Source organism: Mus caroli, unplaced genomic scaffold (genome assembly GCF_978045245.1).
Source record: "Mus caroli unplaced genomic scaffold, Mus_caroli_1 scaffold_20, whole genome shotgun sequence".
Classification (NCBI taxonomy): domain Eukaryota; kingdom Metazoa; phylum Chordata; class Mammalia; order Rodentia; family Muridae; genus Mus; species Mus caroli.
The window spans coordinates 51063069-51081215 of NW_028227275.1; the positions used below are offsets into that span (position 1 = coordinate 51063069).

The 18147-nt window shown below is 50.2% G+C and overlaps 2 protein-coding genes across 5 annotated transcripts in view; both read left to right on the forward strand.

Annotated features, from left to right (window-relative positions):
* The window catches only part of Sdhaf2 (succinate dehydrogenase complex assembly factor 2), a 42998-nt gene extending 35705 nt beyond the window's left edge, over nt 1-7293 (forward strand). The window contains exons 4-5 of the mRNA XM_029472457.2: nt 5569-5675; nt 6295-7293. Of these exons, the coding sequence (XP_029328317.1) occupies nt 5569-5675; nt 6295-6327 (140 nt within the window). The 3' untranslated portion in view covers nt 6328-7293. The remainder of the gene's footprint in view (nt 1-5568; nt 5676-6294) is intronic.
* A 1760-nt stretch (nt 7294-9053) lies between these two features.
* Nucleotides 9054-17763, forward strand: Saxo4 (stabilizer of axonemal microtubules 4). Of its 4 annotated transcripts, none has more exons than XM_021151962.3 (15): nt 9054-9165; nt 9421-9490; nt 9639-9774; nt 10183-10300; nt 10566-10719; nt 12222-12350; nt 13293-13356; nt 13670-13782; nt 14210-14269; nt 14370-14456; nt 14664-14777; nt 14860-14954; nt 16904-17074; nt 17438-17516; nt 17680-17763. In XM_021151962.3, exons 3-14 carry the CDS (start codon nt 9666-9668, stop codon nt 17505-17507), a joined length of 1284 nt encoding a protein of 427 aa, XP_021007621.1. In that variant the 5' UTR covers nt 9054-9165; nt 9421-9490; nt 9639-9665; the 3' UTR covers nt 17508-17516; nt 17680-17763. The 4 variants fall into 4 exon arrangements, with proteins under 4 accessions (XP_021007621.1, XP_021007620.1, XP_021007623.1 ...); XM_021151961.3 differs by having other exon boundaries at nt 9421-9460; XM_021151964.3 differs by lacking the exon at nt 9421-9490 and having other exon boundaries at nt 17676-17763.
* Nucleotides 17764-18147: the final 384 nt, after the last annotated feature.

The window sequence follows — 18147 nt, forward strand, 5'->3', positions numbered from 1 at the left end:
TTTAGTTTACTGGAGACTGGGAAACCTAGAGTAGGGTGCAACATCTGGTGATGACCTTTACATAGTCATCCAGTGACAGAGGGACAACTCAGTACCTGATAGATAGAAAGGGTGTCTGCTCAGAGGTCCCTATCTCTTCATGTAAAGCCACTAATGCTACCCTCATGGGTCCAACCTCCCAGACATCTAATTGAAGCATCTTTATATCACCAAATGCATGAATTTGGGGGCTAAGTTTTTAACAGATGGATTTTTGGGGACACATTCCCCAGGTTGCCATGTTGTAGTACCAGGATGCTCCCATCTGCCAGGTCCCACGTTTACTCTCCACCCTTAAGGGGACCCTTGTGCACGTCACCAGGAATGGCACACTGTAGCTCCTCCCATAGCACCTGCCAATCAACTCCAAGGCAGTCTGGGACCGCAGTACTGCCCGTTCGATTTCCTGAGTCCTGTCAGTGTGGTCCACTTTGTTCTCAGCACTTGATCACTGCTTTTTCTGAATCCTCCACTCCACTCTGAACCATTTCTCCGTGATTCCACCATGAAGCCAAGGAAACAGGCTTAGGGAGGGGAGGCCTGGGTTTGGGCTATGAGCCCAGATCAGATCCCTGGACTCCACCAGACCCTCCCTCCAACCCCTTCCCTGAGTGTCTGTTTGCTGGTGGCTGTGGATAATCTCCCTTGCTGTGTGAGGTTAAGAGCGACTCCTGTTTGCTCCTCCATCTTGCCGCATCTTCTGAGGGAGCTATAAATTTTTAAGTCTTGTGCAAGATTAACAAGTTCACCTGGAGGAGACAGTGAGAGAACAGAACATGCAGAGTCAGAACAGCCATCAAATCAGTGTCGTATTGTTCTTCTAGGACATGTTCACGGAGGCTGAAGAGAAAGCTGCAAGTGAGGAGAGAGCCACTGCCCATCCTGGAAGGCAGTGTCTTTGAGGGAGCTGGGGAGAGATTGCATTTAACCTGGTAGTCTCGTGCCAATTCAGTTCCCAGTGATGTCACTCCGTGTGTGTGTGTGTGTGTGTGTGTGTGTGTGTGTGTGTGTACATCTGCAGTTGCGTGTGGAAATCAGAGGATAGCTGTAACTGTCATTAGACACTGTCCACCATGTTTATTTTTTAATTGTTTTCATGTGTGTGTGTGTATATTGTGTGTACACATGGGTGTGCCTGTGTGTGAAGGCCAGCGGTCAATGCCAGGTTTCCTCCTCCATCACTTATCCCCCTATAAGTTTTAGATGGAGTTTCTTTCACTGAACTTGAAACTCACAGATCAGCTAGACTGGCTGGCCAGTGAGCCGCAGGGATCCATCCTCCTGTCTCTTCTCATTCAGGGCTGGGATTATTATAGGCATGGGCTGCTGTCCTCAGTCTTCGTGTGCCTTCTGGGAGACAAGCTCTTGTCCTCCTGCTTAAATGGTAAGCACTTTACTGACTGACTGTTTGCCCAGTAGACTTGGCTACCTGATTAGCAAGCTCCAGCATCCTCTTATCTCTGCCTTCCAAGTGGTTGGATTTCAGGCACAAGTCACTACACCCAGTTTTTTTTTGGTTTTTGGTTTTTGGTTTTTCAAGACAGGGTTTCTCTGTGTAGCCCTGGCTGTCCTGGAACTCACTTTGTAGACCAGGCTGGCCTCAAACTCAGAAATCTGCCTGCCTCTGTCTCCCGAGTGTTGGGATCAAAGGTGTGCGCCACCACTTCCAGCCCACCCGACTTTTTAAAAATATGTATAGTTCGAAAGAGAGAGAGAGAGAGAGAGAGAGAGAGAGAGAGAGAGAGAGAGAGAGAGAGAGAGAGAGAGAGAGCTTTTTGTTTAATAGATTCTTCTGAGATCGAAGCAGTCCATCCTACAGGGACGATCCTTAATCAGGATGGTTAGAAGACTCAAAATAGCTTCAGGAAGTCCCTAAAACTGACCAGATTCACTAGACCTCTCTCTGCCAGCTATAAAAGCTGAGAGTTCTTCTCAGACAAGACAAGCTGCAAAAAAGACTCTGAAACCAGATCAGGTTCCTGGAAGAAGCAAAAAACTGGCCAAGTTGCCTGGAAGAGGTTTAGATCAACGGAGGCACTTGGAAAGAACACTCCTGACTTGTTGAGATGCCAACAGCCTGTGTACTGTGCTTCTAGTTCCCAGCTTTTGTGAGCTGTCACCCATACTGGGGTGGGCCTTGATGATGCAGCTGTCTGAGTCATTCCTGCCCCTGTAAGCAACTCCTCACTCACACGCCTGTAAGTAACCCCAGTAAAACTCATTGGCTCACCAAGATGCACTTTGGTCAAGATACCTATCTGGCTCTTTGGTCTGCAGGGCGCTACCTATCCAGGGTGTGACCCTCTCCCCCGTGAAAAGTTTGGTCACACATGTCTGTGGTGCCCATGGAGGTCAGATGGCAATCAGATTTCCTGGAACTGGAGTAGAGATGGTTGTGAACCATCATTTGGTACAGGGAACTGAACCTGGGTCCTCTGCAAGAGCAACAAGCACTGAGCCATCTCTTCAGTCCTCCCCTCCTTTTTAAAAAAATGTGGGTTCTGGGGATAGTCCTTAGGTCCTGGCACACATGCAACTGACTGACCCGTCACCCCAGGCACCCCAGCACTTTTGAAAGGTTGGTCCTGTGCTGGCACTCCTGTCTCACTGAGGCTGACTGGTCCCAGTACAGAGAAACTAAAGATGGAGCCCTGTTCACTGGCACCTCTATACATATAACCAGTGTACCCAAACAGTCACATCATCGGCCACTCCTTAGAGTCCATCGTGTGGGCACTATTCAGACTTCCCTCACTCTTTTCTCAGCCCAGCAAGCAGTCACCTCCCACTGTCCTGATGAGGACAAGTCTCCTTGGCTATAGTCCATGACAGATGCAAATGCATCCCCATGACTCCCCAAAGCTAGGGCTCTTTTTAATATATATATATATATATATATATATATATATATATATATATATATATATTATATGTGAGTACACTGTTGCTGTCTTCAGACACACCAGAAGAGGGCATCAGACCCCATTACAGATGGTTGTGAGCCACCATGTGGTTGCTGGGAATTGAGCTAGGGCTCTTGTAATCTATATTTATTTATTTTCTTTTTGAATTAAGATTTCATGTAGCCTAAGCTGGCCTTGAGCTCACTATGTAGCAGAGGATGACCTTGAACTTCTAAGATCCTCCTGCCTCAACCTCTGAGTGATATGAGTGCAGGTGTGTGCCACTGTGTCCTGGCATCAGCAGTTTTATACAGTGCTGGGGATTGATCTCGGGACCTCATGAGTGCTAAGCAAGCACTCTACCAACTGAGATACATGCACATCCCCCTGCTTCCCACTTGTGGTGCTTTTCTCTTGTGAATTGTTTGCCCGGGGCATTTGAAGGTCTGGGAGACAGGAAAAGAATCAAAGCCCGTTATAATGGCATACACTTTTTAGAAATAATGTACATATTTTTATTTTATGTACATTAGCATTTTGCCTGCATGTGCTTCTGTATGAGGATGTTGGATCCCCTGGAACAGGAAATACAGACAGTTGTGAGCTTCCACGTGAGCACTGGGAACGGAACCTGGGTCCTCTGGAAGAGCAGCCAGTGATTTCATCTGCCAAGCCATCTCTCCAGCTCTTGCATGCACTTTTAATTCCAGCACTCAGGAGGCAGAGGCAGGTGAATCTCTGAGTTCCAGGCCAGCCTGGTCTACAAATCAAGTTCCAGGATAGCCAGGACTATACAGAGAAACTCTGTCTTGAAGAACAACTTGAGATCTGACCAAACAACCAGCCATACAAACAAACAAAAGGATTAAAAAGCATGCCATCAAAAGAAAGATTCTTAAGAGTTTGGAAGCCGGGCGGTGGTGGCGCACGCCTTTAATCCCAGCACTTGGGAGGCAGAGGCAGGCGGATTTCTGAGTTCGAGGCCAGCCTGGTCTACAGAGTGAGTTCCAGGACAGCCAGGGCTACACAGAGAAACCCTGTCTTGAAAAAGAGTTTGGAGAACTGACACAATCCGTGAGGTGTTTTCAAAGTGGTTAGCAGCATGGTCTCAGGGGCAGTCAAACTTGCTTCTAACAGCGCTGCTTCCTTTACGAGCTGTGTAACCCTAGATAAATCAGGCAGTCTCTCTGTGCCTCAGTTTTTTCATCCATGAAATGGAAGATCTGATCCTTTCCACTTGCACGTGGTAAGGTTTAGATGTGCTAATGTGTGGGAAACGATGAGGATGGTGCCTGATACCCAGCAAATCCTGAGTCAGCCTGTGAGGCTCTTGCTTGACTGTCCCTGTTGGATGGTGCCCTTCCATTAAGCTGGGATCTACTGGCCCGTCTCTTCCTAAGAGCTCTGCACTCCGAGATCAGCCATCAAGATGCACCAAGCAAGGTCAAACCACACATGCTTGATAGTGTGACATCTTACATGCTCCATTTAACCCTCTTAGGGGGAACCTGCAGCCCAGAGCATAAATATCTGATCTCAGTCAGATCTAGAAAAGGGAAGGATGTTGCCCTCCAGCCTGAGGCAGCCATTACTTTGCAAAGCCATTAAGTTGAACCAAGTGCTGTCAGAGCTCACCGCTGCAGCCCCAGCACTCTACAGAGTATTACCCGGCAGGAAGGGAATGGATTCTTCAGTTAAAGCTGCATTCTGATCCAAGTCCCACCTCTTCCTGCCTGTGAGACTCTAGTTGGCCTCCCCATTTGTAAGATAGGTTTATTAGCAATAATTTCCCCCTGGTAGGGCAGAGTAAAAAATTGATGAGATGCAGCAGGGAGAAGACTGGGAGTGTAACTCCGTTGACAAAGTACTTGCCTAACATACGGACACAAAATCCTGGGTTCAAACCCCCAGCAGCATATAAACTGAGTCCTATAGCCCATGCCTGTGATCCCAGCCCTTGGAAGGTGGAGACAGCGGAGTCACAAATTCAAGGCCATCAGTAGCTATGTTGCAAAGTAGACCTGAAGCCCTGTCTCAAAAGTAAAAAACTAGGAGATGATTCCTAGGTCGGTGTCCAGCCCAGGGGTAGAAGTTGATGAATAGAAGCGAGTATGGGAAGAAAATGGGGTGATTTGGGGCCTGGATTTTCAACCTAGATTGAAAGGATTTGTTGTTAGTCAGCTTCTCTGTAGAGATGGAGAAACCTGGGGATTCAGATGACAAGATGAGTGGGCCAAGTTACACAATTTGCTACAAGGACCTACATCCATGTGGGCAGCCCTTAGGCTTCAGCCTCTCACGAGATCCAGGCCTGTCCGGTTTTCTCAGAAGAGTGGGTGTGCATAGGTGAACCAGGTTTTCTCAGAAGAGTGGTAGTGCATAGGTGAACCAGGCTTTAGCCATCGTCCACTCTGCGGATGCATCCAAGGAACCTCAGGTCTATGGACATCCTCACTTTCAGTTCCGCATTACAACCACTAGATGTCGCCACACAACAAAAAACAAGGTCTGCAACAACCGGGGACTGCCAGCCCTAAGCGGTGGTTGGCCTTTTGTCAGCTCCAGCAGCCCAAGATTCTCTGAAAGGCCATCTAGAACTTCCCTCCCACGTCTCTCCCCTGTACAGGATCCAGCTACACAGACTCGGTCCCAGAAGCCAGGCTGAAGCCCGCTCACCATTTGCTGTTACCTTCCTGGCGGAGTGTTCACTGGATTGCCAGGCATGGCCATCAGGTATTTTACTTCAACAAAGACTTTGACCCTGTGAGTCAGACATGTTATCTCAGCTTGCAGACACAGAGACAGGCTCAGAGAAGTCCTACAGAGGAGATTTTGAGCTCAGTCTCCCTAAGAGAACTTTCTTTTGACCCATCACATGACCTTGTCTGAGATCCAGTGGAATTCCTGTCTTTATCTGTTTGGCCCAACCCTTTGCCTAGTGACTTGGGAGATGGCTCAGTAGGTAAAGCACTTACCCCACAAGCAGGAGGGCCTGAGTTTGGATACTTAGAAACCACATAAAAAGCTATGCATGAAAGAAGAAACTTTTAATTCTTTCTGTGGCTGGAAGGGAGACAGAGACAGGCAGATTCCTGGAAGCCCAGGGACCAGATAGCACGACTCATGTGGTAAAGTTCCAGACCAATGAGAGACTGGGTATCAAATATATGTCGAAAGAGCCTACAATGGTTAGTGTTCATTGTAATTGTGACAGGACATAGAGTTTACTGGGAAATGGGCCACAGGGTTATATTGTTTTGTTTTTTGATACAATCTCTCTCTCTCTCTCTCTCTCTCTCTCTCTCTCTCTCTCTCTCTCTCTCTCTCTCTCTCTCTCTCTCTCTCTCTCCAGGCCTGTCTATCTGTCCTGGAAATAGATACGTAGATAGGGCTTCAGACTCACAGAGGTATCCCTCCCTCTCTGCCCCTGGATTAATTGATGTGGGAAGATCTATTAAAATTAAGGATGAGACCATTTCCTGGCCAGGGAGGGTAACCTAGACCGTATAAAATGGAGAAAGCTACCTGAACAGTAGAATGTATTCACTTGCTGTCTTAGAGGGCGTAGGATTTCCTGGAGCTGGAATTACAGATGACTGTGAGTCACCTGAAATGACATTCTCTTCAAGAACGGAAAGTGCACTTAACCACTAAGCCACCTTTCCGGGCTCCGCTGTCTGCTCTCTGCTTGTGCATGCAATGAGACCAGCTACTTCAGGCTTCTGTTACTTTGACTTCTCTGCCATGCTGGACTATACCCTTGGACTGTTAGCCTGAATAAGCCCTTTGTCCCTAGAGTTGCTTTTTTCAGAGTATTTTGTCACAACAACAGGAAAAGAAACTGAGACAGTGGCTAAGTTCATACACTAAGGCTGCCCTTTGACATGCACATGCATGTATACATACATTTACACACTCACTCTCACACACACACACATACACACACACCATCTGGCTGGGATGGTTTGAATATGCTTGGCCCAGGGAGTGACACTATTAGGAGGTGTGACCTTGTTGGAGTAGGTGTGGCCTTGCTGGGGTAGGTGTGTCATTGTGGGAGGAAGCAGCCTTCAGAAGAAGATGTAAAACTCTCAGCTCCTCCTGGACCACGCCTGCCTGGACACTGCCATGCTCACACCTTGATGATAATGGACTGAGCCTCTGCACCTCTAAGCCAGCCCCTATTAAATGCTGTCCTTATAAGACTTGCTTTGGTCATGGTGTCTGTTCACAGCAGTAAAACCCTAACTAAGATGCCACCTCTCTTCCAGAGTTTTCCTCTAACCCAGTAGATGGCCTTTATCTACTGGTGCTTGGCTAAGTGGTTCACAGTAACCTCCATTTTCTAGGAGGGACTGGAAACACATGCCCTGTATCAAGTCTCATATGTATTCAGTGACAAAGCCAGAGCTTGTGTCATGTCTTCAGATTCTGAGCTCAGGCTTTGACCTCTTCTCCAGGGGTGCCTAGAGGAACATTGCTCTCTGCCTTTGCTCTTTGCCCTAAGTGGGCCCCACCAGTGGCAGTCTCAATCTTACCATGTTTCATGTATGGAGCACCCATGAGCCTCTTTGTTGGAAAGCTGGGAGCTACTTATTGGAGGCAAGGCTGTGTGCATTCAGTCCTCTGGCCTGGTAACAGAGTCATGACTTTGGAAGGGAAGAATCCAGTGGGCCTCAGTTTGTCCTGAAGCCCTCCTAGACCATGATAACTTCTGAATCCGGAATAAAATGTGCTTGTGATCCCTGGTGCTGGTGGGGCTAATGTGGGATGTAGTGGGATTTATTTCATGTGCCTGGGCCATATATGTGCATATATCCTAGGCAGCATAGCCCCTTTCCCTCGGTCTTCCTTTTCTTCTGGTATCCCAGAAGAGAAGCTCACATTCTTGTGATAGCTAAAGGTTGGAAATCTACAGGCTGGCTGTTAAGCCCTGCTGTGTTAAAAGTTAAATTATTTAGCTGAACAGTGGTGGCACATGCTTTTAATCCTAGCACTTGGGAGGCAGGGGCTAGTGACTTTGAGTCCAGTCTGATCTACAGAGCAAGTTACACAGCTAGGGCCACACAGAGCAACCTTGTCTCAAAAACAAAAACAAAAACAAAACAAAACCCAAAACCAACCAACCAAACAAACAAAAACTAAAACAGTATTTAAGGTTCCCATTTGGGACACTGAACTGGCTATTTGCAAGTAGCCATGATGGTGGAATTGGCAGATACTGAGCCGAGTTCTTCTCCACCCCTGGAGATCCAACTGTCACAATGTTTACAAGACTGAAAACCAACTTGAGGCTTGCATGTTGTTAACTGAAGTCTCTGCAGAGCTGGCCAGGAACCTTTAGACCACAGCTTGCAAGTAAGTACCAGTGTTGCCCCTTCCTTTCCGCAGGTGTTGAACCAGTATCACCTGTGCTAAGTTACATACTTGACTAAGGTAAGAAGTGACAGTGTAAAGAGGAAAGACAGCTCATCAAAGCCAACAGGTCTGGTTGGAGCCTCGATTTTGACCACTGCTATGGTTATTGGCCATGTACCAAGAGCCCCAAGCTCATGGGGGAATCTGGGAAATTGTAAGAGGTAATGTGTGTAAAAAGGCTTAGCACAGACTTAGCTGGAGCAGAATATAGTAAAGATTAATTTACCAAGAGGCATAAAAGTGGGATTAGGATCCACCCAAGTGGAATCGCAACTGTTTTGTTTCTTTTCCTTTTTGGGGTGGTGGTGGTGGTGTTTTGTTTTGTTTTTTGAGATCTCTGGCCAGTCCAGTTGCTTTGCCCGTCTAATCCTCTTGTTCCCCAGTGAAGAGAGGATAATAACAGCTACCTGGAAGAGCCGCTAGGAGGCCAGAGATAAACGATGTAAAGTATCCACCGTGAGAAGTGGATACTTTGTAAATGGGAGAGATTGTCCCGGATTATCTTTTATTTCACATCAGTTTGACAAGCAACTCTTCGTGGTCTTGTCCAGGTAGTGTGGGACAGAGCCATGGAGGAAGAGCCAAATTTGTGCTATGCCTGGACTTCCCTTCCTAGACAGGTCAGCCCCTCAGTGGGCCATGGTTTGAGAAGGACTTCAGAGGCTTGGGACGCTGTTGCTAGGTGCTGGTTGCTAAGCAACACTGTTTCTTCTAGCTTGGCCATCTCCACCTCAGGAGGGCCAGCTTCTCTTGAGCAGCTCCAGCCTCTTGTGGCCTCTGCCGACCTCAGAGCTTGCTGCAGAGGGTAGGTGAGGGTGGGGCCTACTGTGTAGGGCCCCAGGAGAGCAAAGTCAACTTCCACAGGGAGGTGGGGCCGGGGGGGGGGGGGGAGGAACTGAGTAAGAGATGGATGGGGTGGGGGCGGGGCATGTCTCGCAGGAGAGAAAGCTCAGGCAGGCGGTCATCTGGTCATGTACTCTCTAAGAAGCACATGTAGGAGGTCAGACCAGAGGACTAGGAGTTGGAGAGCCCTTGTTAAGATCTTCAATTCATTTCTCAGCATCGTTTCTTGGCTCTAAAGTGGGGGCATTCGAATGTAGGTAAGAGACACGCCAGTGTGAGAGTTGAAGGTGGGTTCTTTGTTTGACTTGGGATGCAGTTTCCAGAAACGGGAACAGGGCCTGTGAGGATGACTCGGGCCTCTGAGGGGGTGACTGTCATTGCAGAGGTTGAAGCCTGGGGTCAGGACTCACGAGGATCTCCTGGGTTTCTTTTCAGGCCCGTGGGGCCCCTGCTTCACACATCATGATGGGGAAACTCCCTCTTGGGGTTGTCTCTCCTTACGTGAAGATGAGTTCGGGGGGATGCTCTGACCCTCTGAAGTTTTATGCTACCAGCTACTGCACAGCCTATGGTGAGGACTCCTCTATGTGGGTGCTACCTTCAGGATCCTGTATGGGAAGAGGGACCAGGAGAGGCACACCCTCTAGGTCAATCGGAGCAGAGAGTGACCTGCCACACAGAGTGGCTCCATTCCCTGAGCCCAAGGCTCACACAATCAAGCTGGCCTCGTCTGGCTGTCCCCTTCCTTGGTCCTGTCACTGAAGTGTGTCTGCACATGGCTCCTGTGACCCCATGCCACTGGCTCTGTTTTCTGGCATCATAGTCCTCCACAGGCCAGGCCTACACCGCTCCCAACACCTGGGTTGTTAGGTGTTCCCCTGGCTTAGGGTTCCTTAGGCCCTGGTGGCTGCTGGCTCTGCTTGGGAAGCCACTCCTCACCCTTCTGGTGGCCTTTGGTTTCCTTCTTGCCCCTTGGCAGGTCGGGAGGAGTTTAAGCCCCGCTTGGGAAGCCATGTAGGCACAGGCTACAAATCCAACTATCGGCCCCTGGTCTCCTACCAACCGCACCTGGACACCCTGGACAATCCTGCCATGGGGTACAGTTTCCATTACTCCTTGTCTCCCTCCTCTGTCCTGCTGGATCTTAAATATTAGAGATGTCATTGCCCCAGGCTCCAAAGCAAGGCCTGAATGGCTCTGGGCATGTTGCCCAGTTTTGGCCCCAGGGCCAAGAAGGACTCTTAAAACATTTGGGAGAAGGATGGGAGATGGTGCTCCTGGGAATAAGTACTGCAGCCCTCAGCCCCAGAACAAAGAAGGTGGCCCTGGAGGGCCCATCTCTTGCTTCCTCCCACCCCTTAGGCAACAAATCCGAGACACTTCCAAGTCTGTGACCAGTCAGAGCTACTCTCCCCTAGAAGTGCCCGATGGTAAACAACCCCTGCCCTGGAACCTGCACCAGACAACCTCCAGCTACGGGCGAGAAAAACTCAACCCTGGACCACATTCCAAGGAGGTCAGTGCTAGGCCCAGGCTAGGCAGGAGTGAGCCCCAGGATGTGTGCAGCAAGACAGGGAGGGTGGGTTCCTTCTGGCAAGCTGAAGTAGCACTTCCACCCATTGCATAGAGCTGAGAAGACATAGCTTGGAAGAGCCAAAGTGTAGGGTGAGGGGTCGCTCCCCACTGTGGTCCTGTCTTTATCCCCGCTCTCCCCACTGCCACTCCCTCTCCTTGCAGCCCTGTCCACACTCTCATCCCTACTCCATCCTCCCAGATACCAGGATCCTAGTCATACATTCAAACCCTTTGCCACTACCCTCATTGCCTCGAGGTCACTGTCACAGTCACCCCGACCTCTTCACTTCTGTCATCATTATTACCACCATTCAAGTCACCTCCATGATCATGAGGACAGGTAGCCATGCATCCAAGCAATGTCCTCTGAAGACATTGCACATTTGGAGGGAGTGGGCTTAGGCTGTAGCTCAGTGGGTCTCACACTTGCTGAACACATTCATGAAGTTCTGAGTTCCATCCCCCAGTGCTTCATAAACCAGACACAGTGGTCTATGCCTGTAATCCCAGCACTGGGGATAGGGAGGCAGCAAGATAACAAGTACAGAGTTATCCTTAGCTACACATCAAGTTTAAGGCCAGCCTGGGCCACATGAGGCCATATCTCAATGTAACTAATGACAATGATGATAGCAGGAGATGTGGTTAAGAGTGTTCTCTGCTCTTCCAGAGGATGTGAGCTCAGTTCCTGGATCCCCAGCTCCTGGGTAGCTGATGCCCTCATCTGATCTTTGTGGCAGATACAAGCTCAGACACATGAAATACTAACAAATCTCCTCTTTTCATTTTTGGTTTCTTTTTTTCGTTCTTTCTTTTTTGTTTTTGTTTGTTTGTTTGTTTATTTGAGACAGGGTTCCTCTGTGTAATCCTGTCTGTCCACAAACTACCTATCTAGCTACGTAGATCAGGCTGGCTTCAAACTCACAGAGATCTTCTTGCTTCTGTCTCCCATGTGCTGGGATTAGAGGTGTGTGCCACCACAGCCTGGCTAATATATCTCTTAAATGTAAAATAAAATTAAAAATTTTGGAAGGGGTAAGAGCAGAGAGAAATACAGCTCTGAGGAAGGGGGTGGGATGAATCAGAAGCCCAAAGACTGGGAAAGAAGTTAGCATGGAAACACTAGGCAAGGTTCAAAAGAGGCCATTCCTCTAGCCACAGCTACCTAAGGGATGTGTGTTCCAAGCAGTGTCTGCAACAAAGTTCAAAGGCTCTGGGGCAGGAGTCCCTGGTTGAGGGGCCCAACAAGGGTTTAAGTGCCTGCAACAGTCTGAGGACCCAAAGTCCCCATGGGCTGCTGTCAGGGTATGAGAATCACTACGAGCAGGATGTGGGGCCCCTCTGATGTCACTGTAATAGAGCCTCACAGACTGCCTGCCATGAAGGGCAGCAGTGGAGGATAGAATGTGACTGGTGCGCTCTCATGAGTTTTCACTCCTCCAGGTCAGGAAGGTCCACTTCGACACCCAGGATCACGGGCCTCAGACTATCACAGGACTGGAGCCCAAGGAGATTCCCCTGATCCACCAGCAGCAGGGCAAGGGCTCCACGGAGTGGGAGAACTCGCACTATGTGAGTGGGTATCTGCTAGGGTGCGTGGCCTCAGGCCCTGACACAATGCAGAGAGCAAGGCATTTTCTTTCTTTCTTTTTTTTCTTTTTCCAATTTTTTTTTTGTTTTTTGTTTTTTTTTTTTTTTTTTTTTTTTTTTGAGACAGGGTTTCTCTGTGTAGCCCTGGCTGTCCTGGAACTCACTTTGTAGACCAGGCTGGCCTCGAACTCAGAAATCCGCCTGCCTCTGCCTCCCGAGTGCTGGGATTTTTCCAATTTTTTATTAGGTATTTTCTTCATTTACATTTCAAATGCTATCCCAAAAGTCCCCCATACCCTGCCCCTCCGCCTGCTCCCCTACCCACCCACTCCCACTTTTTGACCATGGCGTTCCCCTGAATTGGGGCATATGAAGTTTGCAAAACCAAGGGGCCTCTCTTCCCAATGATGGCCGACTACGCCATCTTCTGCTACATATGCGGCTAGAGACACGAGCTTTGTGGGTACTGGTTAGTTCATATTGTTGTTCCACCTATAGGGTTGCAGACCCCTTTAGCTCCTTGGGTACTTTCTCTAGCTCCGAGCAAGGTATTTTCAATTTGATAGTTCTCAAACTGCATCAAAGTGTCCACCACACCCTGGCCTGGCCCGTAACCAAGCTGATATGTTTTTTTCATCTGTCAGCTTATCCCCCTTCATCATGACCCTGTCACTCTTGTCTGGGTTCCTCAGGGTCACTCCCAGGAGCTCAGCATGCTGGGTGATTTGGAACGATCTTGGAGGCATTTGGAGCACTGCCACACCTCATCGGGCATCCTAGATGTCTGTTGGGCTGCTGTGCTTGTCTTCTCCTCCCAGGCTCACTGGGTGTTCACACATCCAAAGAGCTACCACCACCATCACAGAACGCCTGCCTTCCACCCTTGCCGACTGCATTCCCAATGTTCTGCCTTGTATGTTCCAGGGTCCACGCTTCATGACTTCTGAATACAATTCCAAGTATCTTAAGGAGTCTCCAAACCACCCAGGTAGGCCCTCCCATTTTCATCTTCCTTCTCCAGCCCATAGGAGACTCCAGGGTTAGAGCTGGTACAGTTCTCAGAAGCTACCATTGGGGAAGAGGAGGACTGACAAATGGGTGGCTTGAGGGAGCTGTTTCTGGGCTGATTTCAGTGCTCTGTGCTGCTGTTGTAGCAGGGTCACTTGGGTCTGAGCACAGCTACTCCTGCCTGTCAGTCCCTATCCTTCCTTCTGCTTTCCTGGCCTGGTCCCTGGAGTCCATTCCTCCTGCTGGGTCACTGAAGTAGCCCCATGAAGCATAGAGAGCTATGGCTTTTGCAGATCTCTTGCTTAAGAAGACAATTGGTTCCAAAGAAGAGACTGGCTTCACGGAAGAGTCTACCAAGAATCCCATTGTCTTCCAGCCGCCCTCACAGGCATTTCCTGGGGACCCTGTAAGTGTGGGCTCAGGAGCATCAAAATTCTCAAGACTGGGGAATGGGGAGGTATTCTGTAGTTACTTTTAAAGCTTTGGATACAAAGCCCTCCAGACAAGTATGGAATGAAAGAGAGTGAGAGAACACCACTGCTGTGCTTAAGAGTCCCACTTTATAGTTGACAATATTGAGATCCAAGTAGGTGAAGGGGCAAGACCAAGAATACACAAAGCTCAGATGGGAACCTTCCCTGTTGGCTCCCATTCTGGACCAGGGGTTGGTCATTCCACCCAAACTCTACCTATTCCTACATTGACCCAGTCACATCTGTCAGTATAGAACTCTTCTGCATGCTTGATGCAGTGGAGGCTGAAATCAGTGGGTGTGGGAGCCATTGAGGAGAAAGGGAGGCTAGGCTGATTTCCCACTGTGTGTCCCTCTCCAGGTCCTCCATCCAGGACGGAGTGTCACCAAGTCAGACTACCTCCCTGTAACTCACCCTCAGGTAAGCTATGTGCTGCTGAGGCAGGGTCACCTATGGGGACAGTTGTACATGGTTTGGAATTGTGAAGGAGTCGTACCCACAACTTCTTTGCTCCCTCCAGGGAAGTGATTTCCTCCCTGTGCTGGCCAGAGGCTCTGATCGGGACACTGGATTCAGCCGAGTGAATGAAAGGACCTTGAACCCCAGAGTGAGTGGCAGTGGGGAGAAGCAAAAGAGGCAGAGATAGATGAAGGGTGTTGCAGATGGAGCATAAAGCGGGGGCTGGGATGGAGCCTTGTGCTTTGAAACATGGAATACTTTGGCCAGGGGTGGGAGGGCTTCTGTCCATCCTTTCTTCATCATATGACCTCAGTCAGCCTTGCAGCCTCTTGCCTTGTGTCTCTGCTCCTTATAGGTGCCTACTCCAGCCCCACAGACTGCCAGCATGAGCCACAGGTCCTACCAGCCTCCCCAGCGGATGCAACAGACAAATGTTGCCCTGCTTGGCAGGGAGTCTGTGGGGAACAAGGTGAGGCTTGCTGCACCCGTCCCAGTCCCTACCTATGCTCCCGAGTCCCGACCTTTCATTCCCCTGTCCTCATCTTGTACAGGAGCCCACAGGGTTCACTCTTAACAACCCCAGCTATGTTCGGAGTTCCTATGAACAGGACAGAGATCAGCGGTACCTGACCACCTACAACCAAGGGTGAGGCTCCTTTCCTGGTTGAGAGCTGAGATCCATTTGACTGACTCAAAGTCGAGGCAGAACAAGTAATGAGGATACAACCTCTGGGAGGAAAACCTCCCACTGAACTCTTCCAGACACAGATCCTCAGCTGAACATCCTGTGCTGCCCCTCCACTGGGAGAACGGACCTTAGGGGGCATGCGGAAGTTGCATGGAAGGGAAAGCACATGGTGATGAGGTGTTATGTGGCCAGCCGTCCTGTGACAACAGTGTAAGGCACACAGCTCTGATCTGACCCAGCTGGAGGGTGAGAGAGAGTCAGGGCAGTCACACCCCAGGCCCATTAGTCACTGGTTAAAAAACTGTCCCCAGGATGGGATGGCATTAAGGTTCACGGGGGCTCCTTGCTCAGGAGAAACAGATTCTGGCAACTCAAGGGGCACTTGCATAGGACAGGCAGAGCAAGACCAGGTCCAGGCTGGTGAACTGGGGAAGGGTGAATGAATGTGGAGTTCTGCAGCAGCAAAACCATCAGTTTTTAAGGTGATGCATCCATCACATGCCAGGTGGGCTCAGTGCTCCCTCAGTAGGTAAAGCTATGAACCATGTCTGAAGCCTGCAGGAAGGCTTTTGGGGGGAGGTAGCCCAAGAGCCCCAGGGACAGCTTCTGAAACCAGGGCTGGGTGGGAAGGCAATCGATATAGAAGCAGCAGAAAGGAAGTATAATACCTTTGTATTTGGTTTTTATTTTGAGACAGTCTTGTTGGCCTGGAAACTTTCTCTGTAGATTAGACTGGCCTAGAGCTTGTGGCCAAAGCTCCTTCCGTCTCTGCCTCCCAAGTGCTGAGATGACGTGCATTAACCCACTCTAGCATGAAGTGGGTTTAGGGTGAGGGGGACATAATCCTAGAGCTAGAAAGCCAGGCTTATCTATCCATAATCGCATGCTGCCCCCCCTCCCCAAACCTGAGTACTCCATGTTCCTCTGGCTTGTCAGGCTTCCCTCCTCTAACCCCAGTTCTAGGGCATGTCCTGTTTTTCACTGAATCCTGACTGAGGGCAGACATGGACCCAGGCCCCGAAGGACAAACCCTGTGATCACATCCGGGTGTGGTGAGAGGAGTAGGAGAGCTGGGACCAGGGTGTTGATGTAAGAAGGTGTCCCTGGAGTCGAGACTTCAGAGTGTCTGGCTGAGGACCAGCCAGCAATAGAGGTCTCACTGAAAAAGCCCTGGTGGCTCCTGGGCCACACTCTCAGGGCTTAGCTTGGGGACACAGTAACTACTCTCTTTCGACAAGGGTGATGGGGGAACACTCTGTGTGTTGGCAGACAAAATGCTCTCTCTTTAAGTGACTTGCTCCTTGTTTGAGGTCTTCCCCAAACCCCAGGCTCTCCGCAGGTCCTTACCCTGCTCACACACCCTGCCTCCATTACCTGTCAGGATCTCCTGCAGGTTTGTCGGACACCCTGCTTCTTGCTGGAGATCCTGAAGCCCCCAGGGGTTATAATCACTGATTTCCAAATCGACCTATAGGCATTCTGTTGTTCTGTCTTCCTAAGCCAGGGTGAGGGCCAGTCTTACTCCTTTTGTGTCTCAGAACCTGGCCTAAGGCCCAGTTCTTTAGGCGGATGGAAGGGCATCAGAGGCTTAGGATTAGGCTTAGACTGATGGAGTAGGGCTCTTTTCTGGGTGCTGGCAAGACCACAGGTGGGAACACCACAGATCTGTTCTTTGCTCTCCACACCGTCTCAGCTTTGGAGTGGGGTAGAGGCACCCAGCCCCAGGAATGGGGACAGGCTTCCTGATTGAGTGTCTTGGGGCTCAGGTGTGACAGGCAGAGGAAACACATGGGCAGAGGCGAGGAGACTGGAGAGCTCTGAGGCCCAAGATTGTTGGTAGTGAAGGGAGGGATGAGCCTCAGAAAGGGGTGAGCTGTAGCTAACTAAGGACCCTCGCGCCACACTAGGTACTTCGAGAATATCCCCAAGGGGCTGGATCGAGAAGGCTGGACTCGAGGTGGCATCCAGCCCCAGAAAGCAGGAGGCTACGCCCTCAGTGAGCTGAATAACCATACCCACGTGGACTCCACCCCAAATCCCACGGAGACCCTGAGGCACCTGCACCCCCATGTGGGAAGGTAGCATGCCCCCTCGGCTCTGCCCCTGCCACCCCTCCCTCCCTTTGCAGCCCTCCTACCTGGCCAGATTCATTCCCTCAGTCCTATCCTTCCACTGCATGTCTTACCTCCACCCTGGTGATAGGGGTTGTGGGGAATGGATTTAAAGATGAATGAACTGTGGGCCCATCCCTCCTGTGACTCCTGCTCAGTTCTTCAAAACCTCCCCTTGGACAGTAAAGGCTCCTGTTGGCAGACAGAGAACGTCTGTGGTCTGGCTAGCTCTTGGGATCTGGGGGAGGGAGGGAAGGAGGGAGGGAAGGTAGAGGAGAGAGGCCCAGGCCTGGTCACCCGGCACTCTATCAGCTACCTTTCTTCCTTCAGAACCTTGGCTTCAGTTGACCCCTTCTATCGAGACATGCCTCATAGCAGCCGCTACCCAGCTTCCAGTTGAGTCTGCAGGGTAAGAGGCCGGGACGCCCTCCTGCACCCGTTCCCTTCCTAAGCCCTGGGTTAAGTAGGGCTTGAGGGATGGGAGTCAGGAGACCTTTTGTTTCTGCTGGAGTGTTCAGTGCCACCCCAGGGCTCTCCCTCAGACCTTATCTTTGTCCCTTCCTCCCAGGTAGGTTTGGCATGACAGGACAAGCTCCTCCCCCTCCACTCCCCGAGATTGCATCGGTTACTTTACTAAGGAAATAAAGAACCCTGAACCAGCACGGTGTTGAGTCACTGTCGGGCAGGGCGGTGCTGGGGAAAGGTTGAGCTAGAGTGCGTTTGGGTAGACGGTTCAGGGCCGGATTTGAAGTCAGGGGACTCAGAGCATCTGAGTCACAGTGGCTCAGCCCAACGTGCATCATGCTCACTTTCCTGTCCTATTGATATATCGCCCTCAGCTAGTGCTGTCTGGGATAGTGGGTCAGGGTAGAGGTTTGATACAAATGGGAGCGTGGATTAAAGCAGTACGTTTGGGTCCCCCTGAGCGGTCTATAGAGATAGGTCAGGAAGAATGCCAGGGAGATGGTGGGGGGCGGGGTCTGTGAGAGATGGGCAAGCTAGACAACCAGCACAGGGTGGAGGGCTGATGACAAGGCTGG